Genomic DNA, 25,875 nt, shown 5'->3' with positions numbered 1-25,875 from the left:
GTGAAGGACAAAGACAGGAGGCTGGCCTAATCATGCCTTACAGTTCTCCTGGTCTAAGAAAATTCTGCATTTGTATCTCCAGGAGGACAAGCTCTACTTTTTGTCACACACGGTGTCTTACCTGGTAGAGCTCTTCCAGGTTGTATCTGATGGAGGTACTACTTTGTATGGCTTTCACTGCCTCATGAAGCTTCTGCCAGGTGTCCTGAGTGTAGTTATCAGGCAATTTAGGTCTGTCTGTAAATCCAGATAGAGTCAGTGGTGAATGAAATCCACGCTAACAATCATCCATCTTTCACACAAAGGTGTGAAACTCCAAAAATGTACTTTAATAAACACACACATAAGGAACACAGCAATTAGGTTATTCCCAGACAAAGTACTGCGTTTTTAAATTTGTTACATTACAGGCTATGCAACCATAATGTATTTGTTAAATACATTTCGTATTAACACTTAAATACACAAAAAACGCAAGATGGGCAAAAGTAGGCTTACAGTTGTGATGCAATACAATAATTAATAAATAGTACTACAAGAATAAACTGTTTTGCATACCCACAACTTTAAACCTACCTTTGCCCACTCCTGTATACAAATCTCCCTTTTACTTCAGCTGACTTTATAAACGTATAAAATGTAAAACTCTACACATTTAAAACTGAGTTAAATTAATCAATGCAGGAAGGTGAAGAATAAGCTTACAATTTTTACATCTGCATAAAGATGCTTACTTTGGGACAGTAACAGTGACAGAACTGGTGAAAAGTGATGGAAGTAATAAAAATTATATCACGAAGAACTTCAGGAGCTGCTACTTATTTTTGCTCCCTTGTGCTAAGTAAGACAACCGAATCATTTAGCCTAATTTATTCTGATTGGAGAGCTGCTACCAGTAAACTCATCATCCCACAGCTCTCACCGCAGCTTAAGTCGGGCATCGGAAAGGCCAGCACCCTAACCCGGGGGACCTGGAAAATCCGGGGACCCCCACCTCACTCTAAGAGCCCCGGGGACGGGCCCGATGATCGTCAATAGGGGAGGCCAACTCCGAACAGCCGGGGTTCAAGCAGACGACACTCCCCACCCCCCTCCCAACCACGTCGTCGCCACTGGCGCCTTACGGCCACTTGGCCCAAAGCCTCCAGCCCTGTACAGGGACCTGCAAACCCACTCCATCCCGGGCCATTTCCCGACTACTTCCGCGGCCCCCAAGACTACTCTCTGCGGCCGCCCCCCCCGCCCCCGCTCCGGCCCACAAAGTACCCCCCTCCTTAGGCCGCCCCGGGTACCCACCTCGGAAATTTTTGATCACTAGTTTCTTGGAGCCGCCGCTGCCCCCTGGCTTGGAGGTAACGGCAGCCGCGGCGAGGGACGCGGGCTTGGTAAGGCCGTTGGTGTGTCCGACGAGCGCCGAGAAGTTGCCCTTCCTGGGGGTCTCGTCGGCCATGGCTGCGGCCGGGAAGCAGTGGGCGCCCCGCCCCGTCCGGCCGCCTTCTCCGCCTCCTCCCGGAGCCGCGCGGTGGGGCCTCTCCCCTCCGCTCCTTTCAGCAACTCCCGACCTCTTCAGCGCCGCCCCGGCCCTGGCCAACAGCCGCACGGCCTCCGCCAAGCCCCGGCTCCGCTCCGACCCCGATCCGGCCGCGGTCCGGCCCCACACCCTATGCTCGCGAGCGCAGCCAGTCCGCGTCAGCCGTGGTCCGTGTGGAACTTGCAAAAGTCGAGGGGGCAACGGAATACAAGGCCTGTCCGCTCAGGGTGCTCGGCACACCCCGGGCTTGCCAGAGCACCCAGGGGGCGGGGACCAGGCGTCCTAGCCGAGGGGATAAGGGGGAATCGCAGTACAGAGAACCTCAGCCTCGCTCAGCCCGGGCAAGTCGCCATGCCGGTCCCGGGCTCGTGCTCCACGAACACTCCGTCCGGAACCAACGTGCGAGGAAAGTGAGTCCCTGGGAGCGAGACCGGAAACGGACCACGAGCCGGATGTGACGCGCAGCCCCTTGCGCATGCTCCGCCGGATCCGGCGGTGGGCGCTGTCATGGCGCACATCACTATCAACCAGTACCTGCAGCAGGTAACGCTTGTTCCCCCGAGTCACACGCGGTCTGCAGGGTATTCCTTTTGCTTTGGCCTGCCGGATCTTGGGATGCGGTGGGAAGCTGCCTCGTGTCTGGCTGGTGTCAGATTGGACACTGTCCGTCCTGTTGAGTCTGTTCGCTGACTGCACCTGGGCCCTTGCTGCCAGTTGGAAAGCAAGGATCTTGGGGCAGACGCAGTACTCTGTTTCTTGGGGACCCAGGGATGCGCAGGTTGTCGCTACCCTCAGTTTAGGGACGTGTATGAAGTTGGGGGGCGCGTCCCTAGTCCTTCCTGATGCTGAAAGATCCGTTAGCCACGCGAAGGAGTGAGGGCGGGGGGTGGGGGTGGGGGGCGTCGGCTCTTGTGTACCCAATGAAGGCCCGACCTAAGGGCCTGATGTCGAGTTTTTCTCGGAAGACACAATTGCAAGTAAGAGGTGGAGATAGCGAGTATTCCCTGCTGCGAGCTTTTAGTCATAGCTGACATTCAGTACATGCTCTGTGTTAGCACTTAGTATAGTTTATAACCTTTGGGAAATGTCTCTGGTAGGGATTTTGTCTTTAAAGCCAGTAAACGGCAGTGGTATATTTCAAACGTACGTGTTTATGTATTCAAAGCTTTCATTCTTCCGCTAAGTTTTTCTGATTTGCATAATTAGAACTGTGGTAATATGGATAAGGGAGAGAAGAGGTGGGTTTTTTAAGTATCTAAAGCAAACATTTACCAAGGCTTGGTGATAATGTGTGACTGAGGGATAGTGAGGAGTCCAGAATGATTCCTGGGTTTCTAGTCCAGCTTAAGCAACAGATAAGCAGATTTGGAGTGAAAAATTAATTTTGGACATGTTGAATTGCAGGTGTCTGAAGATTTCTAGTTGGATATAGGCCGAGATGATTATGATCGTTAGTTGCTTAATTGAGAAAGTTGGTTGAGAAACAGGAATCATGAAAAAAAAAAACAGATACATGCTTTTATTTTAATTTAAAACATACAAATATGTGTTCATTTACACATATGAACACATATGTGTAAATGATTGAAGCCTTGTGGTTGAGGCCTAAGCCCCTTTCTTAAGCATAAGTGTGCTGCAGCCTTATCTTTGCAGAGTTAGCATTTTCCAGTATCTGTTTATTGAAAGTCGGGCAAGGATTTAGACATTGAAGCACCAATATGAATATAGAATCTCTTTAGAATTTTATGTTTTTCTTAATCTTTTACATTTTTCTTGCTCACATGTAGTTCTGTTTCTTCTCTCTTTTTTTTTTTTAATTTTCTCCATTCTGGGTGCCTTGAGTAGTGTCCAACTCATGTGGATGCATAATACAATTTGTTGACTGGGTAAATGGAGGCAAGTAGACGGGAGTGAAGCCTGCCCATAGACCCAATGGTAAGGCTGAGTGAATTGCCAGTGCTTAGACCTACTCACTGCAGTGAGGGGTATAGTTAGGATTTGTGCTGGTCTGTCTGACTTTAAGTTTCAGAATTCCCATTTCACCAAACTACCTCTCGGTCTTGTCAGCATTCTCAGAGGGGCACTCTGAGAATCTCCTTTGTCTTATTTGATGAAATAGTTTGGGGTGATGATTAGAAGAACAACAATTAGTGCTTGTTGAAGAACTAGGCATTGTTGTATACAGAAAGTTGTTAATCACTGTTTTTGTAGGAGGTATTGCAAACCCCTTTTTACCGAGGAGGTTAACTGGTTTTCCAAAGTCATTGGCAAGTAAATGGCACATTCAAACCAGGAATTTTGGCTCCAGAGTTCATTTCAGTGTTAAGTTCATGCTCTTAACACAAAGCTCTCTGCCTTTGGTGGTAGAAGTTTCAGCCAACTTTTCCTGTTCTTGTCAGAATCTGGCTGTTACTTTCTGAAGTATATTGTTTCTTGAATCTCAGGGACCTTGTCAATTTGGATACATTGTCATTCCTTGTTTGATACTTGTCACAACATCCTCAGCCAGCAGATATCTTTGGACAAGTGGTATATCTCATTTCCCATGTTTCTGTGATCACTTCCTAATAGCTACTGGGTCTAAGGTTTGATTTTACCCTCCTCATAAGCTAATGATTTCTCCTGTTAGTTTCATGGATGCTGGTAGAACACATGTGATTCCTGGGTTAGAGACCAAGGACCTCATTACTCAGCATAGCAAGCAGCATGGCATCAGCATGTTGGCATTGGTTCCCCTGGAAACCAGGTGATATCAAGAGAAAAACATTGCAATTGGGAAATCCACCCACTTTATAGCAGGCAGAAAGCTAGTCTGCTTTTGTCCAGGAGTGGGGATGGCAGAGAGATATTACTTTATTTCTCAAGGTGACCTGCCACTTACATAGCCCTGAGGAATGGCCCGGGGTGCCTGCACACCCATCTCGAGAGGTCCAAGGACAGTTGTCTGTTACTAAGATGTCCCCTCATCTATTGAGGCCCATTTTTTAGTGCTGGGAGTTTCAACAGGCATTCATTCAATTTAGTTTCTGTTTGGAGGGGACAGGTTGAATTAATTTATCTTATATTTTCCCTTGTAGTCTACTTTTTGAAATTGTTCTATGCAGAAAAAGATCAGATTGTTCAGTTTAGAAAAAGACCCACCTTTTCCCCAGAGGTGGATGTGGCATTTCTAGCATCTCTTTAAGGTCTGGTATTTTTTTAGTGTCCTCTATTTCTTTTGTCTATTTTGGAAACACTTATTTCAAATGGCAAGTTACTTTTTAAAACCTGTGTTTACATATAAAATTTTTATTTTCCCTCCAACTTTGTATTCTGAAAAATTTCAAACTAACAGAAAACGTGAGAGAAGTACAATGAAGACACTTATACCCCTCCCTTGGCCTGCGTGTTTGCTCTGGTCCTTCCCTCTGGGCTTGTGCACTTCTCTCTCCAGAACCATTTGAACGGAAGCTGATGACCTTTGGCCCTTCGCTGTGCCTTTATCTAGGATCAGGGCTGATCCGCTGTATGACTGCGGTGTCTTTATTTATTATATCCAAGAAATTTAACATCAGTATGAGCATCAACATTTTCTAATATAAAATCTGTAGTTTAATTTTCTATGTCTCCTAAAAGTGTTCTTTAGAACTCTTTAAAGTCCAGAATCAAGACAGATCACATACATATTTTGGTTTGTGTGCTCTTTAGTCCTTTAATCTAAAAGAGTCCTCTTGCCTTTTTGCGGAGAGGGAGGCTTTTTTAATGACATTTAACCTTTTTTTAAATGTCTTGGCCAGTTGACTTGTAGATGCCTCAGAATCTGCCTTTGAGAGTCTTCTTGGTGATTACATTTAGCTTGAACTTGGTGGTGTGGATTTCCCACAGCCTCACCTTGGATGGAGCACACTGGTGATACTGATTCACTTGACATCCATCAGATCATCCCAGTGTTGAGGTACCTTTTTCCTTGTTATTAATTTGCAATCTGTTGGATGAACTAGGAGAACCCAAGAGCATCCTGTTCCTCAAGACTCTTTCACAAAATGTTTTTAGTTTTCATTCATGGCCCTTTTCCAAGTCATGTTATCAATTAGTGTTTGCCCAATGATGATTTTCTATCATACTTTCAACATGTATTAGTGTTTCATCAGTTAAAAAATGCTTTCCCCTATGCCCTTCTTTTTAAAATTATCATTATGGACCATTTTTAATGCCAAGTTATAATCCAGTACCAATATTAAGATGACCTCTGGGAGCACCTTCATACTGGTTTCTGTGGCTTTTTGATGTGTCTTCATCCTTCTTCAAGACCTGCTTTGCTCTCTGGCACAATAATATTTATTCCATGTTCACCTCAGTCTTTCCTTGTCCTGGCACTGGATCGGCTATTTCTCCTGGGACTTACTCCTTTTAGTGGGGAATGGCTTTGGAAAACCAGTCCGAGTGCCAGGTGTGCTTTTGCTACTGGGAGTCGTTCCTTCTAGGTCTTTTAAGGGAACACAGCTAGTAAATGTATTTTTGAGAAACTATGAGTTCCCAGAGTAGATGATTCCCGCATGGACCAGCTTGGAGCCTGGAGTTTTCCAGGGGACCAGCAACAGCCAAGAAAGTGAACTTATTCCTACAAGTGCCCAGGGCCAGAGAGCTTTACCTGGTGAACTCTGCAGTTCATGTGCCAGGCCCACTAGGTTGCTGCTAAACAGGGGCTCAACTGGAGCTCAAGTGGAAGGTGTTTAAATGAAAAGGCCAAAGCTTCTGGGACATGACATAGTAACTAACAGTGACTAGAGCAGATGACAGGTTGCCCATGATCGTAGTGTGCACTGAAGGGTTGATTAGTTCATTAAGAGAGCCCATCACCATCCCTCTGTTTTCCTTCACGTATATACACACCTACCCACACACCCCATGATGGGAACTTTGGCAGCCTTTTCAGCTTCCTTCCAAAATATTGATGGGACTAGTATTTTGTCATTACTCAGAATATATCAACAAGTCACCCGACACAAATGTCTTTTGTTTTTTGTTTTAAAGTAAATCCTTGGAAGTGGAGTTGTTGGCTCAAAATGTAAGTGCTTATTGTAGTTTTGTTGAACAGTCCAGTAGCAAAATCTTATTGGATAAGGTGGTGTAAACGTCCCCTGTCAATGCTCTGAGTGGTACAGTAGATGAGGGTTTGGATCCCGTGGTGTCCTGGTTATGCCTTCATTTTTTTCTGGCTGTGGGTGCCTGGGCATAGGTACGATTACTGGGTGGGGCAGTAGGGGAATGCTCTCCTAAGTTGCATGCCAAACAGTGTCCCAAAGCGGATGCCACTTTACTTCTCCCACTGCGATGTGTGAGACTTTCAGTTGCTTTATATGCTTGGAACACTTAGTGTGGTCAGCCCCTTCAATTTTCACTCTCCTGCGGACATATGGAGGTGTCTCGTGCATTTCACTGGTGGATAGGATGTGAGCACTTTCTTGGTGTGCACCGTCTGGGTATTCCTTTATGATGTCTCTGGGCAAAGTCTTGTGTGTGCATGCAATTTATATTTAATTTTATTGTAGATAAATTGCATAGTATATGCAGCTTCACGTTTGGCTTTCTCCTCACTTATTTTTATGTCATTTTTGGTGAATATAATTTAAAAATATAATTTCCTTTTCTAATTACAAGTGTCTGCTGTAACAGTCTTCCAGTATAGGAGTATACAAAATAAAAGCCCTCTCAACCCTCCCCACACTGTCCAAGGGGTCAGCTGCTGTGGCATGGGGCCCTGCATTTCTTCCTGTGCTTGTATGTCACACATACTTTTCCTTTTTCTGCCAGGTCAAATTATGCAGTTTTCCTCTTTTTTCTCTTGCTCAACAGTGAGCATGTTGCAGACACTTTCCCATGTTGTTACATGGAGATTTACTTCATTCTTTTTTACAGCACACAGGTATCTGTTTATGACTTTGACACTATTCATTTAGCCATTGCCATTGCCATTTTTATTTTATAGTTAGGATGACTGGAGGCCTTTTGAATTTTGGAAATAGGTTTTTTTCCCCATAAGTTGTGAAAGTGAATTTTCAGATGTCTGTTCATATGACTGAGTAAAACTAGAATAATTCACCATCACTAATAATCAAATAATAAACAGGCTTATTCTGCATTTTCATGGTTTTTAACAGTAAGTCACCTGTTTATTTGCCTTAAGGAGATATCATTTTGAAAAGTAGGTATTGTTTGCTGGCTAAAGAGAATACTGACCTGTTATATTTTGAATATTCTGACTGTTTTCAAAGTAGGGAAAATGAATTTTAGTGCTATACAATGTGCTATTTAGGTCCATTAGAATAGTGTTTTATTTTCTACTTAGCTTTTTCTCTTCTCCAATGCTTCAGGTATATGAAGCAATCGACACCAGAGATGGGGAATCCTGTGCAGAGCTGGTGTCTTTCAAGCACCCCCATGTTGCCAACCCACGGCTTCAGGTAGGTGGGTAGAGGGGGCTGCAGTGTAAACGGCATCCTGCGGCAAGTGTAGAGTTTGCACTCGTCTGTTGAGGGTTGTGTTCAGCAGCTTGCAGGCTGCACCTTAGGCCACGTAAACCAGCTTCTGGAGTAGAAGCAGGCTTTTTTTTTTTTTTAATTTAAAGTTCCCTAGGTTTTTCTAATGTTCACATTGAACACATTGAACTCCATTGCTGTACAGAGACTTGATGAGATTCAGGTTCAACCTGCTGGGCCGATACGCGGTAGCTGGTGCTCTGTGCTTCCTGATGCACTTCAGGGGCACACACGTCCGTCTGCCCGTTTGTCATCTAAGGCTGATTTCTTCATTATAAAATTCCCCGTTGACCTTCTGTCTGACTGTTCCATTCCCTGGTGGCCATTGTCCGAGTCAGTTATTTCATTAGGGACTGTAGAATGATGATTTTTCTGATGTTTTCCTTTTCCCCTCCCATATTCACTTATACATTGGATCAGTTTAAGAGTGGACTGATTCCTCTTTTTAAGAATTCCGTATGCTGTGTAATCCATTGCAATACTCATATTATCTAAAATCTGGCCATTGAGAAGAAAGGGTGAGTTAGAAATAAACGTCAGCTAACCTAGCCCAGGACAGGGAGAGGTTGGTTCTATTACCAGAAAGCTGAGAAGGAGCGATTCCTAACGTGGCATCTTTTCTAGCCCATCAGACTTCAATTATGTGAGGTGTTATANAGCAGGCTTTTTTTTTTTTTTTAATTTAAAGTTCCCTAGGTTTTTCTAATGTTCACATTGAACACATTGAACTCCATTGCTGTAAATAGAAATTAATGCCAGAGACTTGATGAGATTCAGGTTCAACCTGCTGGGCCGATACGCGGTAGCTGGTGCTCTGTGCTTCCTGATGCACTTCAGGGGCACACACGTCCGTCTGCACGTTTGTCATCTAAGGCTGATTTCTTCATTATAAAATTCCCCGTTGACCTTCTGTCTGACTGTTCCATTCCCTGGTGGCCATTGTCCAAGTCAGTTATTTCATTAGGGACTGTAGAATGATGATTTTTCTGATGTTTTCCTTTTCCCCTCCCATATTCACTTATACATTGGATCAGTTTAAGAGTGGACTGATTCCTCTTTTTAAGAATTCCGTATGCTGTGTAATCCATTGCAATACTCATATTATCTAAAATCTGGCCATTGAGAAGAAAGGGTGAGTTAGAAATAAACGTCAGCTAACCTAGCCCAGGACAGGGAGAGGTTGGTTCTATTACCAGAAAGCTGAGAAGGAGCGATTCCTAACGTGGCATCTTTTCTAGCCCATCAGACTTCAATTATGTGAGGTGTTATACATGCCTTACTTATTAAGTACGTAGTAGCTGCTTTCTAAATATTTCTTGACTAACGGATAGGTAATATTAAGATATGTGTGAAATATTAAGATACGTATTTAATTGCTTAGACTATTTCCTAGCCTGTGGTAGACAAAACAGTGTATTCATCTGTGCTTCCTACATGGCTCAAGCTTGATAAATATTTGTTAGAAGTAGTGAGCCTTTTATTTAGAAGTGCTAAAGTATAAAATGTTACTGTTAACTGTAAAGTGTAAATTCTTTTGAAACAGATTTGTCTAAATCTCTACACATTGTATTCTTTTTGTGCCTGTTAATTATAGTTTTGCCATTTCTGTTCTTATCATTTGATGAATTATTAGTTGGCTTCTCCAGAAGAGAAGTGTCAACAAGTTTTGGAACCCCCGTACGATGAAATGTTTGCAGCTCATTTAAGGTAAGGAAGTGAAACCAGCAGATCTTGAAATTGCTGAATTGATTAGGATTGTATTTAACATCATCTAATGCTTGAAGCAGTGAGTAATTACTTTGAAAAAGTAGAAAAGTGTGTTTGTAATTTACTTTGGTAAAGCCTGTGAAAAAAGAACTAAAATTGTAATAAACATTTTCTCATTTCACGTATCACATATGTTTTCAAAAGTTAAAATTATATTGTGCCCCGGCTGGGTGGCTCAGTTGGTCAAGCCGTCATCCAGTACACCAAAAGGTTGTGGGCTCGGTCCCTGTTTGAATTGCATGTGGAATACGACCGATTGATGTTTCTCTCTTCTTTCTCTCCCCCCCCATCTCCTCTCCCTCTTTCTCTCCCCCTTTCCCTTTCTTGCTCTAACTATATCCTCAGGATTTAAAAAAATTATACTGTGATTATGTATCTTATATGTCTATTGTGTGATACTTTTAAAAAAATCACTTGATATTCATCACTGACTGTGCACTGGTCTCTCATTTAGTAGGGTGCAGAGCTTACTGTTGACTTGTGTTTTTCAGGGAAATACTTACATGGCTGGTTTTTAACCTCTTTGCCTTATTGGGAAAGAAACTGCAGCTCTGCAAAGCAAATGAAATATTGCTTTTTATTTACACTTAATTTCTTCTATGTTGATTGCTAAACCATCAGTCGAAAAAAATGTGGTGTTTAATTGCCTTTCTGCCTGCAATGCTTCCAGTGTTTCAGAACAGGCTGGGGTTGTGGGGGCAAGTTGGGGTAGCCATATGAGATCTCTGGAAAAGTTGGGGTGCTACTGTGTTTTTGTAATGTAGGGTACCCTGCAGTTTCCTCGCTCTGTGCAGTATGCCATGGGATTACAGATTTGTTGATGAACTAATACTGACCTCCCCAGCGGGGTGGGGTGTCTAGTTAGAAGGTCATCACTTATTTAAGTGCCACAGTGTATTGTCAGTGCATGTTACTAATAAAACCTACTGGCAACTGGGTTCTCCTTCTGGGACTTGAAAGAGTAGTCTCACAACTTAATGTGTGATTTCATAATTTACCAGCTCATTTCCCTTCAAATAGTTATTTGTGTGTCTCTCCAACTTTTGTAGCCTGCCAAGCAGGAGGTCCAGCTTTCACTCCAGGATCAGTTGAGAACTAGGATGTTTGTGGTGAAAGATGGAGGGCTACCTAGTCCACTTGTAGGTTTTACCCCGTGACTGCACTTCCTGCACCTGCCCTCAGTCTCCAGTGTTTCTTTTCCAGGTGCACCTACGCGGTGGGGAACCATGACTTCATAGAGGCATATAAGTGCCAGACTGTCATCGTCCAATATCTTTTGTCATTTGTGTTAACTGTTCAATTTATAACAGGTACAGTGGATTGTTTGGGGTTTAAGATGTTGAGATCTTGGGCTAATTTTATTTATCCCTGTAATTAGGGAGGAGTTAAAACCTTTTGGAAGAGAAACTCATTTCCCCATTTCTCTTGGGTCCTTAAATTTAGCATACATCTCAAAGCTATCATTCTGTTAACTTTATATGGTAAGGATTTGGTTATAATTAAGGATTTATGTATTAAATCCTTTTTTCCCTTAATTCTGTTGTAAAAAATAATATTTTGTTGCCTCTAAGGCATTAAGTGTAGTTACAGGGACTAGTTAAGTCCTTGGTGGAATGTCAAACTACAGAACCCAGGTGTAGATGGACAAGAGTGGACTCGACACACATTGTCACTTAATTGTGGTCAGTAAAGACCTTAATCCAGCCTATTTCGGATGTAAATCATTTAAGTGCTATCTGACAGCTAAGGCCCTAGCCAGTGAGTGTTCTAGTATTTTTATGTACCTCTGCACTCTGTTTGCTTATTTTTTGAACCGTATTGTTTTAAGTATATGTGGAAGAGAGTTGGTTGTTAACTAGTGAGTCTCCTTTGAATTTAGGCATTCTATAATCGATTAATTAAACTTCACACTACAGACTCCACCGCCTATTACATATCACTTGTGACTATCTGGGCTTAGAGAAACCAAATAAAGTGTTTGAGATTGTCAGTTTTAAAATAATTTATAACAGTAGTCTTTTTCTTACTTTGGAGAGAGTATGTATGAAATAAATATGTTTAGTATTCTTGTACCATATGATACTCAGATATTTGTAAGTGGGTTTATACATTTTTTCCTCAAGAACTTACAGCTGTGATTTCACATAACTTTCTAAATGATGAGCATCCCCCTTGCAGTTGGAATTCTTACTTTGTATCCTCACTGTGACATCATTTGAATTTCACACGTTGCACCTTCCTTAACGTAGCACATCATTCCTGCGGGCGTTTCAGGCCCACAAAGAAGAAAACTGGTACGTATGAATGGTGGCAACTCGAAAAATTAGCCATGTTTTTTAGCAGCAGCCTTAAAAAATTTTTTTCTAGATAAAATTTCTATGTGGACACTTAATATTACGTGTTGATATAATAAAACCAACATGGATAATGGAATTTTAATAGTCAGTGTAAACTTAAATGGCAGCTCAGTCGGATTATTTGCAGTGTGTTTATATTAACATGAAGTGTTGTTTTTATTTTAGCCCTTCTGTGCCCCAAAATATGTATTAAATCCTTTTTTCCCTCAGTTGTCAATTTTGAATTTACTTTCGGTTTTAAACTCAGACAAAAGTAGTAGACCAACTACTTTGGGTGATATGATGCATAATAGTTGGGTCATTTTAAATTGTTTACCAAAGTTATTCTTAATTTTATGGTTTATGATTTATTAACAAACTAGGTAAATAATGAAATTTTGTTTACATTGGGGGAAAAAAGCCAACCCTTTTTAAAGTGAAGGCTTATCTTACCCATGAAAGGAAGCCCAATACTGCTAGCTAGATTTTTAAAAAATTGTTTTATGGCATTTTGTCTCTTGCATACTCTGGTTGCTGTTAGGAAATCTTACTAAACCACATCCTTTCTAATGGAGCTGTTTGGGTAATCGTGGGGAAGGAGGGTGTCCTGGGAAGAATGTGAGGAGGTGCTGCCTTTGACTGAGGACCCCTAGCTAGACCCGGATCTAGGCCTCTGAGGAGGGTCCCGGGTGGTATGTATGGAGCATTTTTGGGTCTGGCCTCTTTGTCCACCAGGAAGCCCAAGGGCTGCAAGCTATCCTAATGAAAGATGGGGAAGGTAACAGTAGCTGTTGAATTCTTGGAGGGGTGCTGACTCCCATTCTGGACATTTGCCTTGTGTGTTGGCATCATTCCCACCACTGGTAATGAACTCTCTGACCTCATAGCTTCTTCAAACACACCTGCTTTTTTGCCCCTGTAGGGCTCTGCCTGTTATGTATGCAGTAGCACTTGACCTTCGAGTATTTGCCAATAATGTAAGTTCATTTTTTATCACTATTGTTTTATAGTCTATTGGTATCTATTGCTTATTTTCATGTCATTCTTTACAGATGTTTTGAGGTGTGAGTCGGGGTTGGGATGTATTTAGTGTAGAGAGCAAAAGAACAGGGAAGGTCTTAAACTAATCGGTATGTTTGGATCGATGTGAACAGAGTTAAACAAACATTGGTTTTCACACTGTAGATATGGAAGGAGTTGTTTCTGTATATGGTTTATCATTAATGGCATGCAGTACTTTTTTAAAAGGGGATGGAGAAATAATAGATGAGCAGTTCTCTTCTACTCTTGAAATATGCCCTGTCCCCTGTTTTAAAGGATTGCAACTTAATGTAGATTGAGGCAATAGCTAGGGGTTTCTCTGGTGTGAGGAGGTAAGATCCTGGATTTTTTTAAAGATTTTATTTTATTTATCTTTAGAGGGGAAGGGAAGGAGAAGGGGAGAGAAATATCAATGTATGGTTGCCTCTCGTGTGTCCCCTGCTGGGAACTGGCCTGCAACCCAGGCATGTGCCCTGACTGGGAATCGAACTGCGATCCTTTGGTTTGCAGGCCCGCGCTCAATCCACTGAGCTATGCCAGCCAGGGCTAGATCCTGAATTTTATGGAGTTGCTTTCTCCTTGGTGGGGTCTACATAAGACAACTTTGGAGCAACATTTCTCAACATTTTGGTCCTAGTACCCCCTTTACAGTTTTAAAAATTATTAATAACTTCTGACTCTGGACAATACAGAGTCGGCACATTTTTCCTTTTCCTCCTGCTGGGCATTTTAAAGCCAACATGGCTTTGAGACGTGGAGAGAAGTAGGGACAGGGACTTGCAAAACAGCAGGAGTAGTGAATGTCCTGCATTTGTTTTCTGCCTCCTGTGTGGCCTAGCTTGGGTCTCAGAAAAGCTTGAAACTCATGAACACCAACAGGCAGAGATGAAGAAGCCCCAGGGAGAGCAGGAAGGGGCGAGGCAGCCCATCAAGACAGACCTCTTTGACAATTTCTGCTGCACTTCACACAAAGTATGTAGGTCTCCACCCCTGTCCGCAAGGCCCGTGGGGAGCCGGACCCCCATCTCGCCCAGTGCCAAAGAGGTGGAGCCTCGTTTACCCCCTAGCGTGGTATCAGCAGAGGCCTGCTGAAAGAAGATACATAAGGTCCACAGTCTTGCAAGGTAATAATGCCCTAAATGTCCAGGATATAATCGAAAATCACTTAACATACCAAGAATCAGGAAAATCTTGAGATGTTGCGTGAGGAGAGACGATCAACAGACGCCAACACTCAGGTGACAGTTGGAGTTCCCTAATGAGGATTCTATCCCAGCCGTCATAAAAAAGCCTAAAGGAGCAGTTAGGACCACACTTGGAATGCGTGAGGTGTGGGTAGTCTCAGCAAAGCAATAGGAGATGTAAGGAAGGGCCAAACGGAAATGCCAGAACTGAAATTATAGTCACTTAAGTAAAAATTACTGAGGTCCCAAAGAAACTTTTGTTTATATGTGTTAAATTTATTTATATTTACTGTATTAGAAATTTTAACTGGGAAAAATTTTAATATTTATTAAAGTAGTAAAGCTTTTACATGGTAACGTAATTAACATTTAAATAAAAAATGACTATTTTTCAGAATGAACAAAAAGTAGTGACAGTGGCATTCTTTTACAGTTTAAACTTTTTCATGTCTGGCTTAACAGAAGCCACCCAGATTCTCACGTCTGCTTCCACGTTTAATGTGTTGTTTTGGTTGAATATGTGCAGACAGTCTGGCCTCACACAGATGTAAATGGGAAAGGGAGGAGTATTTTAGTAGCCTTTTCAGATAATTGATATAGATTATTTTCAGATTATAGATAATCTTTGAGCTCTACCCAAACTCCAAATGCTAGTTTTTAAAGGTTAGTTTTAATGGGGCCTCTGAAACTTAGCAGTGAACTTTTTCTACTGTTCAAAATCTACTGGCGAGTCATGCACCCAGAATGCATGTTTTTGCCCTTGCCTGGTTTTGTAACATGTATTGAACATTTGGAAATTTTTAGTTCACTGAGTTATTTAGATATTCCCAGTGTTGATATATTTCCTTAGGTAAAAACAAAAAACAAATAAACCCCAAAATTCTGTATTTGTTAATATTTACAGTGACCTCGTCAGAAAAGTGCTGATGTAATAGAAATCTGTCAAGTTCAAGGTGCTCCATACAGGTTTTCCAAAATTCTTGTTTTTTTCTTGAAAGCACAAATATTGTCATTGGCAACAAACACTGTCAGTTGTTTGCCTGGAAGCGACAGGCCGAGTTCATTCACTTTCAGGCATGCCTGCCTTGCCGTGCCTGGCTGTTGTCGCCTGTGCAGCTGGCGGTGTGTGCCGGTCCTCCTCCGCAACACGGCCGTCTCCTCCGGTGTGTGGCTCACGCGCTTCGTGTGTGCTTCCTGTCTCGTCACGAGGGATTTAAACATTCCTGTGTTCAAGGACGAGGACAAAGAGATTAATATTTGCGGCATCATTAAGGGCATTTTAAAGTGAAATCAGCTTTATTAGGTGATTGATTAATCGATGGACAGTAAGTGCATCGTGTGAAGGAAACGATGGCTGCTTCAGTGTGGTGCCCCTGGGCAGGCTCTAGCGGTTTCACCGACTATTATGTTTGCACCATCAGTGCCAACAGTGCAAATGTCAATACTATATAAAGAAATAATGGCTTAGTGTGCTTATCATGAAAATAGTTCCACTCTGCGGGCCACGTGCAGGTGTTTGAAGCCTCTCAGGAGTTCATAGGCTGTAGTCTGAGAACCTGTGAAAGGGAGAGTATGAGTGGGAGAAACCCGGTTCTCCTTTACTGAAGACTATCCTAGAAACACGGAAGACTCAGCCTTGGCGATGACTTTGGTATCTGAGGAAAATGTGTTTCAAGGACGAGCTGTGTGTACAAGAAGGGGAGGTCAGTGACTGAGGGAACAGAACCGGGGTTACATGCAGGGTGGGCTTAAAACCCTGGTGATTGACCTGCTAGCCCGAATCGGTTAAAGAGAGGTTTGGTTTGTGGAGGAGTTGCACTAAGGTCTAATTTCTCAATTTTTAAAAATATCATGGTATAGAATAGATGATTTCACCAGAACCTTTGGGACTTTGACTGTTAGCTGTAGCCATTTTATTTTCTTCTAGCTTCACTGAGTTTCTTTTTTAATTAAGGAATGGAGCAGAAAAAGAAAGTAAATGTTTTTATGTTCTATTAGGCAGATCAGCAGCTGGTTAAGAAAGGAAAAGGCAAAGTTGGGGACATGCTGGAAAAAGCAGCTGAGTTGTTGATGAGCTGTTTCCGAGTCTGTGCCAGTGACACGTGAGTAAGGTTTTGGAGACCGAGCTGTTCCCAGTCCGCTCTCATCACACATTGTCCCTTCCCTGACCTTGTCTGTTGTTGACATTTGTTTTACTTCTGCGTGTGTTGTAATCACACCATCATTTATTTTTTGCTTTAAACAGTCAATTGTTTCGTAAAGAAATAAGAAAACAGAAAAATAATCCTTTATGCTTACGTACATATTTACCATTTGAGCTCTTTAGTCCTTCCTGTAGATCTGAGTTCCTATCTGGTACCATTTCCCTTTACTCTGAGAATTGGGTTTAGCATTTTGCTTTTAGTGTAGGTCTGCTGACAATGATTATTCTAAACTTTCATTTTTCTGGAATTATTTTGTCTTCATATTTGAAGGATCTTTTTGCTAGGTGAATTCAGGATTGGACTTTTTTTTTCTTTTAGCACTTTAAATGTCATTCCATCAGCTTTTCTATGTTTTTGATGAAAAGTCAGTTTTCATTCTTATTGTTGTCTCTTGGTATGTACCGTATTTTTCAGACTATAAGACATACCCCCCCCCCAATTTGGGAGGAAAATGGGGGTGTATCTTATAATCTGAATGTAGCTTATCTGGCTCATTTTAGGGGGTGGAGGGTGGCTGTGGGGCAGGGTCACAGGAAGCAGGAGCCTCCTATTTTTTTTCCTTTTCTAAAACCTAGGTGCATCTTATAGCCTGAAAAATACGGTAATGATTCTTTCCTCTGCCTGTTCTTTATTTCTACTGTTAGCTTTCAGGAGCTTGACCCTCATGTACCCATGTGTTTCCCTGTCTCTCCTGTTTGTTGTTCACTGGGCTTCTTGGCTCTGTAATTGATGTTTCTTATCAGATTTTTTTAATTTAAATTTTTTTGCTCTTCAACTATTTTTGGCTCCATTATTTTCCTTCTCTTCTGGGACTCCAATTACATACATGTTAGACTACATGATATTATTCCACAGGGCACTGATGCTCTGCTGATTTATTTTTCCATCTTTTTCCCTGCCTCTACTTCATTTTTGGGCAATTTATGTTGACCTTGTCTCAAGGTGAGTGTTGTTATTGGTCACTGTTTTTTGATTCTAGACTTTCCATCTGATTCAACTTACAAAGTTTCCATTTTACTCTTGAGGCTGAAGCTCTTCACCCATTATAAAATGTCTGTTGGACCAAGAGTTTTAGGGTATTATAAAGAGAAGAAAGAAAAAGTAAAGCTTTTACTGTGTAAATAAACAAGCAAGATCTCTCGTGTTTCATCATGAAAATTTTCAAATGTTCAATACAGTTGGAAGAATTTTATGGTGAATACCCATATACCCAGCACTTCTATCAATATTTTACAGTACCTGCTTTATCACCTGTTCATGTGTCTTTCCCTCTATCCATCTAAAAGTTTATCTTTTTTCTGATGCACTTCAGTGTTAGTTGCATCCATCAGTGCAATTTCCCCAAAACAATGCATCATTGAACTTGCCCCTAAGTACTTGTTTCTCTTTTGTATTTTGAGACAGAATTTACATCCAATGAACCACACAAATTGTAACTGTATATTTACTGAGTTTTGACAAGTGCATATACCTGCATAACCCAAACCCCTGTTGTAAGATAGGACATTATTACCACCCCAGAAAGTTCCCTCCTGCCCTCTTCTCAGGCAGTCCCTCAGCACAGTTCTGAGTGTTTTCCCCCATAGGTTAGTTCTGCCTGTTTGGTAACTTCATATGAATTGGCCCACTCCCTACGTGCTCCATGTCCTGCTCTTTCTAAGATTCATGTGCATCGTAGTGTATTTTAGTAGTTCATTTTGTTGTAATTGTAAGAGAAAATACTTTTTCATTTTTTAAAAATGTTTTATGGCAATTAGCTGTTACGTAATATTGCTGCAAGCTAAGCAGTTTCAGCTGCTGCAGCAGAGGGACTGTGTTCCCAAATGTTTACCTGGGGTTAGAGTTCCTGGCTTGGACTCCTCAGTTTTACTTACTAGGTAGAACACCTTCTTACATAATGTTATTTTTTTTTTGTTAGTGTGACTTAAGCTCTGAGATTTTCTCTCAAGATACTAATTTGCTTAGGCAGTTTATTTTGTGGTTTATAAATAAAGTTCTTATTTTTCTATGTAACTTTATAAAAATTATGTTCCCATAGTCGTGCTGGTATAGAGGATTCTAAGAAGTGGGGGATGCTGTTTCTGGTGAATCAGTTATTCAAGATTTACTTTAAGGTATGCTTCTGTTTGAACACTGTATAATATGTCTTTATAAATTTTCTTTTTCCCTATCTTCCCAGTTACCATTTCTATTAATTATCAGCTAGCCTCCTGGCATTGCATGGGAAATTGTCATCACCCAGCCGTATTTATAACCCTAAGAGCTAACGTGTGTTGAATGCCTACTAAGTGCAAGAAGCCATTGTAAATAGTGTCATGTTGTTTAAACCTCAGCCCTGCGAGGTAGATGCTATGAACTCCAGGGGAAACTGAGATGCCTGCATGTGAAGCAGCGTGCCCAGTGTGTTGAACTGGGCTTTAAGTGAGGAGTTTCACTCCAGAGCCTTTGCCTGCTGTGGTAATAATTAACTACGTACGGAACGGATGGGCGGGTGGATGGGTGGAGCAGTCATTCTTTGCTACATGAAGTTGGCCAGGTGAAAAGCAGCTATGTCAAAGCAGCTGCTGGGACCTGGCCCCTCTGGGTGGGCCTTCCATCTGGCAGGAACATCTGCCCTGGAAGCACCTCCGTCTGAAGTGCTTCTTAGGGCTTTTTCTAAAGTGGATGTGATCTATGCCATACAGACTGTGCTCTCGATGTTAGTATTCAATAGTCAGTTGTGCTGATATGGTGGGCTTTGTAATTCGCAGTGGAAGGGCGATGTGCTTAGTAAAGTGAAAGTTTAAGTTTGTCCTGCCTGTTTTTTTAAAACAGTGTTTTAAGTGCATTGTCATTTGTCATAGATCAACAAACTCCATTTGTGTAAACCTCTCATCAGAGCCATTGACAGCTCAAACCTGAAAGACGATTATAGCACAGCACAGAGGGTGACGTACAGGTACTATGTTGGGCGCAAGGCCATGTTCGATAGTGACTTTAAGCAAGGTATGTTGTCGATCTTCTTGCCCCGTATTCTAAAAACATTGCATTCTAACAGCTCTGTGGTGTAGCTTTAGAGAACACAGTGATTGCGTGGTATTATTACTTAGGGTGGAATAAAGGTGTGAACCAAGCCCAAGTTATATTTTTGTTGTTTATTTTTGACACTAAAGTTGATTAAATAAAAGGAAAGTTGTATTGAAGTTTCTTCATTTATATAGGGTCTCTGAAATACTTGGAGAATCTCAGTTATTCTGGACATCTTTGTTTGTGAGGTGATTGAGCAGCGGTGTTCTTGGCATTTAATATAAGTAATCATCTTCTCCCTTTGCCCGTGCTGGTCACGTTGGCACAGGATGTGGAGCTGGGGGCCGCACTGCGCTTGGCCGCCACCCTGCTGCGTAGAAATACGACGTGGAGTCCCCAGGCGAGTGGCAGGAATGTGTCCTTGGACTGGTGTCATTTTTGATATTTGTGTCCTTGGGTGACAGTGTCTTTTCCACAGCGGAGTGGCACTTTCATAAAACTCCATCACTATGTAGTTTTTACATCATTAACTTTCTGAAGGACGTGATGCCAGTATTTTTCTTTTTAAACTTTTTGACTAGCTGGCATGAGGTGGTGCTTTATGACCTCTTTTATTGTACTCAGACCAGTCTTTTTAAGATTTTATTTATTTTTTAGAGAAAAGAGAAGGGAGGGAGATAGAGAGGAAGAGAAACATTGATCAGCTGCCTCTCACATGCCCTCAACAGGGGACCTGGCCCACGACCCAGGTGTGTGCCCTGACCGGGAATTGAACCGGTGATGTTTTGTTTGCCAGACGGCGCCCAGCCCACTGAGCCACACCAGTCAGGGCAGACCAGACTCATTAAACTACTTCTTCAGTAGCTATTTGCACACAAAGCAGCACGAGATACAAAAATTACTTTTCTCTCCATGTCTTATAGTCATGGATTCTCTGAGAACAAAAATAACAGCACTTTCATAGTCATCGCTCTAGTTTTTTATTCTATAAGCACATACAGACCAATTTCAAATTTTCTTTCACAAAAAACTTTCATAAAAATCTAGGGCTTTTGAAGATGGCCTTTCTTTGGTTATTCCTCATCACTGGCTTTTTTTCCCCTTAAAATATGAAGCGTGAGAATAGAAGCTTTTAAATTTTATTCTACTGATGTCTGCTAAGGCATATGTTTCTCCTCTGAAGGTTCATCGAACAGTATTTTTGAGTACCTAACACAGCGAGGAGTGGTTTATTAGTATCGATGGTAGATATTTATATTTCTGAAAATTTTAGCGCTTTTGGGTCAGGGTCGGTGGTAGAACAAGGGGCAGGGAGGCAGCTTGAGGAACTCTGCGCTGTGTGCGGACGAAGCCCCGCACAACACGCGGGTCTGACTCCGGCCATGTCCCCGCAGCCGAGGAGTACCTGTCCTTCGCCTTCGAGCACTGCCACCGTGGCAGTCAGAAGAACAAAAGGATGATTCTGATTTATTTACTGCCAGTTAAAATGCTGTTGGTGAGTAATTGGTATTTAGCTCTTATAGGTCCTGCTGCTTTGAAGAAGTTCGTAGACTTTTTAAAATAACCACAGATGGCCTATAGTTGAAGATACTCTCAGCTGCATGGAAGCACACCCCACAACAGAGGAAGAATAGCTTTGTGTGTAGCCTGAACCATGTGTCTGTATGGTTGACACTTTCAGATCCTTCTAGATAGGCTCCGTTTGTGTTTCCTTTGTGTTTAAAGTATCTTCAAAAATGTATCATAATGTAGGACAAAGAAAATAAGTTCATATTATTTCTGTTCCCCCTCAAAGTCTACATTAATAGAGATGGATTAGCCGAGAAAAGTGTCATTTCAGCCTTTCTGTGGTCATCTTAGTCACCAAAAGTTATTTTTGATACTTAAAAAGCCATGACAAATAATTAACATGTTAATTGACTAAAACATTCAAAGTGATCAGTAGAGCTTTCTTTCCTTCCATTTATAACTTCTTAAAAAATTATCAAAGTGGTACACACATTTGGTTAAAACTTGTGGCTCCCGATAGCTTGTAATGGAAAAGCAGCAGTGGTGTGTGCACGCCCTGCCCTGCTTCTGGCTCTGCTTCCCAGAAACAACCAGGGTAATTTTGTTTAGCTGATTCTTCTAGAAATTGTTTCTGTATTTCTGAATCTTAGGAAGAAATACTAGGATTTCTTCAGTTATCACCCTCCTCCTATGATATAAAGGATAAGAAACTTGAGAAGGTCAAAGTCATATGTAGTTAAATGACAAAACTATTCTATCAGAAATCAGGTTTCTGATTTCTAGACAAGCTTTTATTTTTTTCCTAGCATACTATGGTGTTTTTAATCCTTGTCCAGCTACTTAAGAAGAAATTCTAAGAAAGATGGGGTTGCACGTTTTTAAAACTTAGTTCCTTGATAAGGATGTTATCAAAAACAATTCTGTTAAAAATGAAAGTTCTCTTATTCTGGAAAATTAACTGTTTGTCTTAGGGTCATATGCCAACCATTGAGCTTTTGAAAAAGTATCATCTCATGCAATTTGCCGAAGTAACCAAAGCTGTAAGGTAGAGTATTTGTCCTTTTCCATTTGGGATTTTTGAAAACGTAAAATTACTGAAAATTTCACATGTGTCGAAGGAGCGCTGATTGCTTTTGACACGCCCTCGCCCTGAGGTTCTGCCCTGTGACCGTACTGGTGCTTCTTTCCCCACCGCAGCGAAGGCAATCTCCTCCTCCTGAACGAGGCCCTGACGAAGCACGAGACCTTTTTCATTCGCTGTGGCATCTTCCTTATCCTTGAAAAGCTGAAGATCATTACTTACAGGAACCTTTTTAAAAAAGTGTGAGCAAAATATTTCTTTTAATAAGTTTATACTCTCAGTATGACTCATGCAGTGGAGTTACAAGAGCAGGCACTGTGTCCTCTGGGGTGGGGCGCCGCTCTGTGTGGACCAGGTCCCATCGCTCTTCCTTTGATTGTGTGGGATAAACTCAACCTTCCCTGGGTCACCCACTGCCTTGCAGGCCTCGGGGCCATGAGTGCTGAGCAGAGGCTCATCTGTGGGCGGACTTACTCGGGTGGTGAGTGATGAGAGAACTCTGTAATAAGTATTTTAAAACGCCACGCCTAAGAATAAAATATTTCACATTTCATCAGAGTGTGAGGGGCTAATTGTTCCTTTCCTTATTCATGACCGACCAAGCCTCCTCCTGCCACTCCTGTCTGTCAGAGTGTTGAGTTCTTCTGCAGATGTGTTTTTCCACGTAGCCCTGGAAGTTGACTCTTCCCCGAGGTTCGGTCCAGCAGGGTCTCAGTTAGTTAAACTTCAAACAAAGGCAGACTTTTTATAGCTGTGGCTAGATTTCGGAGATATTAAAATGTGAAAATATCTGCTTAGATTCAATGAAACATTCAGCATGTATAAAAGATTATATTTGTATTAGTGGTTTTTTAAAATTGAGAAGTCAAAACTATATTTAATAGTTCTTGTTTTAGAGTGCATTGAATAGGTGGGAGTTTTTCTCATTCTGTTTGAGTGGTATCTGCTGACTCAGTCAGTGCACCTTTTCTCAGCCTTTGAAGTGTCTGCATCCGGTTGGTGACTAGTGTGGGCCTTTGTTTTCCTCTTGCAGGTACTTGTTACTCAAAACACACCAGTTGTCTCTGGATGCTTTTCTAGTTGCCTTGAAATTCATGCAAGTGGAAGACGTGGACATCGATGAAGTTCAGTGTATTTTGGCCAACCTGATATACATGGTGCGTGAGCCCCTTGGTTCAGGTTAGGACTTCGCCTAGAATGTGAAGCTTTGATGTAGTGTCATTAAAATTGCTATCAGGTCCTTTGCTTTTCTGAAGGTATTTTCTGATAGAACTAATTTTATCCCAGGAAATACCATGATACTCAAAGAGTTGTATAAAGGGGTATGGGTGGGTTGATATAATATATATTTATGTATTTTCCATAGATGTATTTATTCTTTGTCCTCCCAATGACCTGAATTGCATTATGATTGGGTCAGAATGCTTATGCCACAGGCCTAAGTATTTAACTCACTCAGCATCAGTGATGTGACTCAGAAACATGAACCAACCCTCTGTTTTTCTCCTACAGGGCCACATTAAAGGCTATATATCACACCAGCATCAGAAGCTCGTGGTTAGCAAACAAAACCCATTTCCTCCGCTGTCTACAGTGTGTTGAATGTATGAGCAGTCCTGAGAAGGAGTGTGTTCCTCTGGTTTTTATCATACTGATGAACTCAGTAGTTGGCCATGATGTTATTTTCTACAGCAGGGACTTCTCTGGGGCTCTTTTCCCAGGGATGTTGAGTCTGAGTTTGCTGGCCTACACAGATGCCTTGAAGTTCCTTCATCACTCAACTAACGTTGACCTCACGGAGACTTGGAACTCTATTTTCAGACGTAGCAGATGCCTCCTTTGGCTCTGGAGTGTTGCGGAAACTTCTGTGAAGGAGGCGGTGTCTCCAAGGCAGCTACAGTTTACTTCTCATGAGAGTTATTCATAAATGTATCTTTGTAACTTTTTATATTATTTGTTCTGTAAAAAAAAAGGCTTTTCGAATTTATACAAGTGATATGTTTTTTATTATATCTTCCTGGAAACCAAGTTCTGCTAAGACTTTAAAATTCATTCTTGTTCACGAATTGTCCTTACCATTAGTCTGTGTTTGATTAGCATATTTATTTTTTATTGTATTTTTTCCATTACCATTTAATCCCCTTATATCTCTCTCCCCTTGCAATCAATCACCCATCACTGTCCATGTCCATAAATCCTTTTTCCTTTTTGCTTAATTCCTCCACCCCCTAACCTCCTCCCCACCCAGCATAATTTATTTTTGCCAAAGTCCTTTCAGAGAAATGGGCCAGGGCACCTGCAGATTGGAGAAAAAAAGGTTTTATTCTGGGGTTAAAATACAATAATAGAAATGAAAGAGATATGTACAGTGTTTAAGACCTATAAGGCTTAAACATCTGAATTGTGTTTAATTCCCTATACTTCACTCACATTTTTAATCCCTTAAAAAAAAATCCCCTCCACTCTTCAACAACTCTGTGTAACAAGGCCTGCAGACCACCGTGACCCTAGCACGTGTGCGTCGAGTCAGAGCTGCCCCCCTCCACTGTATGCTGGTCCGCACAGCAGTCGGCCTGTAGAAGCCCCTTTATTTCACTCGAGGAAACTGGGGGACTGGAAATTTTAGGCATGTAGTTGAGCAGTTTTGCTACTTCCTTAAGAGTTAAGAGATTAATTTAAAAGTGAGTATCATTTCTATTTGTTCTCACTTTTCATTTTGGGTCTCGCCTTTTTTTTAAAGTTTTTTTTAAATACAGTTTATTGATTATGCTATTACAGTTGTCCCATTTCCCCCCCTCACTCTCCTCCACCTCGCACACCTTCTTCCACCCACATTCCCTCCCTTTAGTTCATATCCATGTGTCATACATGTAAGTTCTTTAGCTTCTACATTTCCCATACTACTCTTGCCCTCCTCCCCCTGTGTATTTTCTACCTACCATCTATGCTACTTATTCTCTGTACCTTTTACTTCTCTTTTTCAAACTTGGACCTCCATGTGGAGTTCTGATCTGCAGGGAAGCACAGTTTGGGGCTGAGTTCTGTCTTTCTACTTGTGTTGAAGCGGCAGTCTCCGTGATGACCATAGAAAATCACTGTGATTCAACACTTCTAATTCTTAACTCAGCCCTGTTTGATAGATGCTGTTATTCCACTTGGAGCCCAGGGGAGAGGCGCAGGGGTGTTAAATAACAGAGTCAGCTGGCTGGTTCAGAAGCAGAACTGAGAGGCTGAGCACGGCCCTTCTCCAGCAAGTCCCGGGAACCTGTCCGGGAGGTTTCCCTCCTTGGAAGTGCCCGTGTGAGCACACAGCCCTGTTACAAGGCCCCTGTCTTCTTTTAACCTCTCTCGTGCTTCCTGGTTCTTTCTCTAAAACTGTATAACATATCCCTCTCAATGTTATTTTCTTCTCCCATGTTGACTCTTTCTGGTTGCTTCTTCCAGCACCAAGCAACGCTTTCACTCTCCCAAGCAATTGGCAAACCTGGCCAACTGTGAGGCCATTCTTTGTCTCTATCTAGCGATTCTTAGAAGCTTTCATCCCAAAGACATACACTTACTAAGCATATGTTTGTTGTTAGGCTGACCTACGTTTGTTGACTCGATGGTATCAGGAGTCATTAGACTTAGGAAAGGAGGTGGTTTTAAGAGACTGGGCTGTTAAGATTGACAGACGGGTTTTTGTTGTTTAATGTATC

The 25,875-nt window shown here is 41.8% G+C and overlaps 2 protein-coding genes across 5 annotated transcripts in view; one reads left to right on the top strand and one right to left on the bottom strand.

Moving 5' to 3' along the window:
* The window catches only part of CUL4A (cullin 4A), a 65,930-nt gene extending 64,462 nt beyond the window's left edge, over positions 1 to 1,468 (bottom strand). For both annotated transcript variants that reach the window (XM_037042065.1, XM_037042066.1), the window contains exons 1-2: positions 1,297 to 1,468; positions 122 to 237 (exon numbers count right to left, since the gene is read on the bottom strand). In XM_037042065.1, coding sequence (XP_036897960.1) covers positions 122 to 237; positions 1,297 to 1,450 — 270 coding nt within the window. In that variant the 5' untranslated portion in view covers positions 1,451 to 1,468. The remainder of the gene's footprint in view (positions 1 to 121; positions 238 to 1,296) is intronic.
* Positions 1,469 to 1,951: 483 nt separating this feature from the next.
* On the top strand, positions 1,952 to 24,164 carry PCID2 (PCI domain containing 2). 3 transcript variants are annotated; one of them, XM_037042069.1, is made up of 15 exons: positions 1,987 to 2,074; positions 6,545 to 6,578; positions 7,885 to 7,974; positions 9,683 to 9,756; positions 11,020 to 11,085; positions 12,069 to 12,110; positions 13,075 to 13,129; positions 16,376 to 16,479; positions 18,620 to 18,695; positions 19,425 to 19,566; positions 20,982 to 21,082; positions 22,068 to 22,141; positions 22,294 to 22,419; positions 23,211 to 23,334; positions 23,690 to 24,164. In XM_037042069.1, exons 1-15 carry the CDS (start codon positions 2,007 to 2,009, stop codon positions 23,777 to 23,779), a joined length of 1,266 nt encoding a protein of 421 aa, XP_036897964.1. In that variant the 5' UTR covers positions 1,987 to 2,006; the 3' UTR covers positions 23,780 to 24,164. The 3 variants fall into 3 exon arrangements, with proteins under 3 accessions (XP_036897965.1, XP_036897964.1, XP_036897966.1); XM_037042070.1 differs by lacking the exon at positions 6,545 to 6,578 and having other exon boundaries at positions 1,952 to 2,074; XM_037042071.1 differs by lacking the exons at positions 1,987 to 2,074; positions 6,545 to 6,578; positions 7,885 to 7,974; ... (2 more) ...; positions 12,069 to 12,110; positions 13,075 to 13,129 and adding an exon at positions 15,847 to 16,075.
* Positions 24,165 to 25,875: the final 1,711 nt, after the last annotated feature.

This window comes from Sturnira hondurensis, unplaced genomic scaffold (assembly GCF_014824575.4).
Source record: "Sturnira hondurensis isolate 20B ecotype Veracruz unplaced genomic scaffold, ASM1482457v3 Scaffold0003681, whole genome shotgun sequence".
NCBI classification, from domain to species: domain Eukaryota; kingdom Metazoa; phylum Chordata; class Mammalia; order Chiroptera; family Phyllostomidae; genus Sturnira; species Sturnira hondurensis.
This window is presented reverse-complemented; position numbering and strand designations above follow the sequence as displayed.

Coding starts and splice junctions, on each gene's coding strand:
- PCID2 (XM_037042069.1), top strand. CDS start 2,007: ATGCTCCGCCGGATCCGGCGGTGGGCGCTGTCATGGCGCACATCACTA. Junction 7,975..9,682: donor TTGCCAACCCACGGCTTCAG/GTAGGTGGGTAG, acceptor ATGAATTATTAG/TTGGCTTCTCCAGAAGAGAA. Junction 21,083..22,067: donor TGCCAGTTAAAATGCTGTTG/GTGAGTAATTGG, acceptor TGTTTGTCTTAG/GGTCATATGCCAACCATTGA.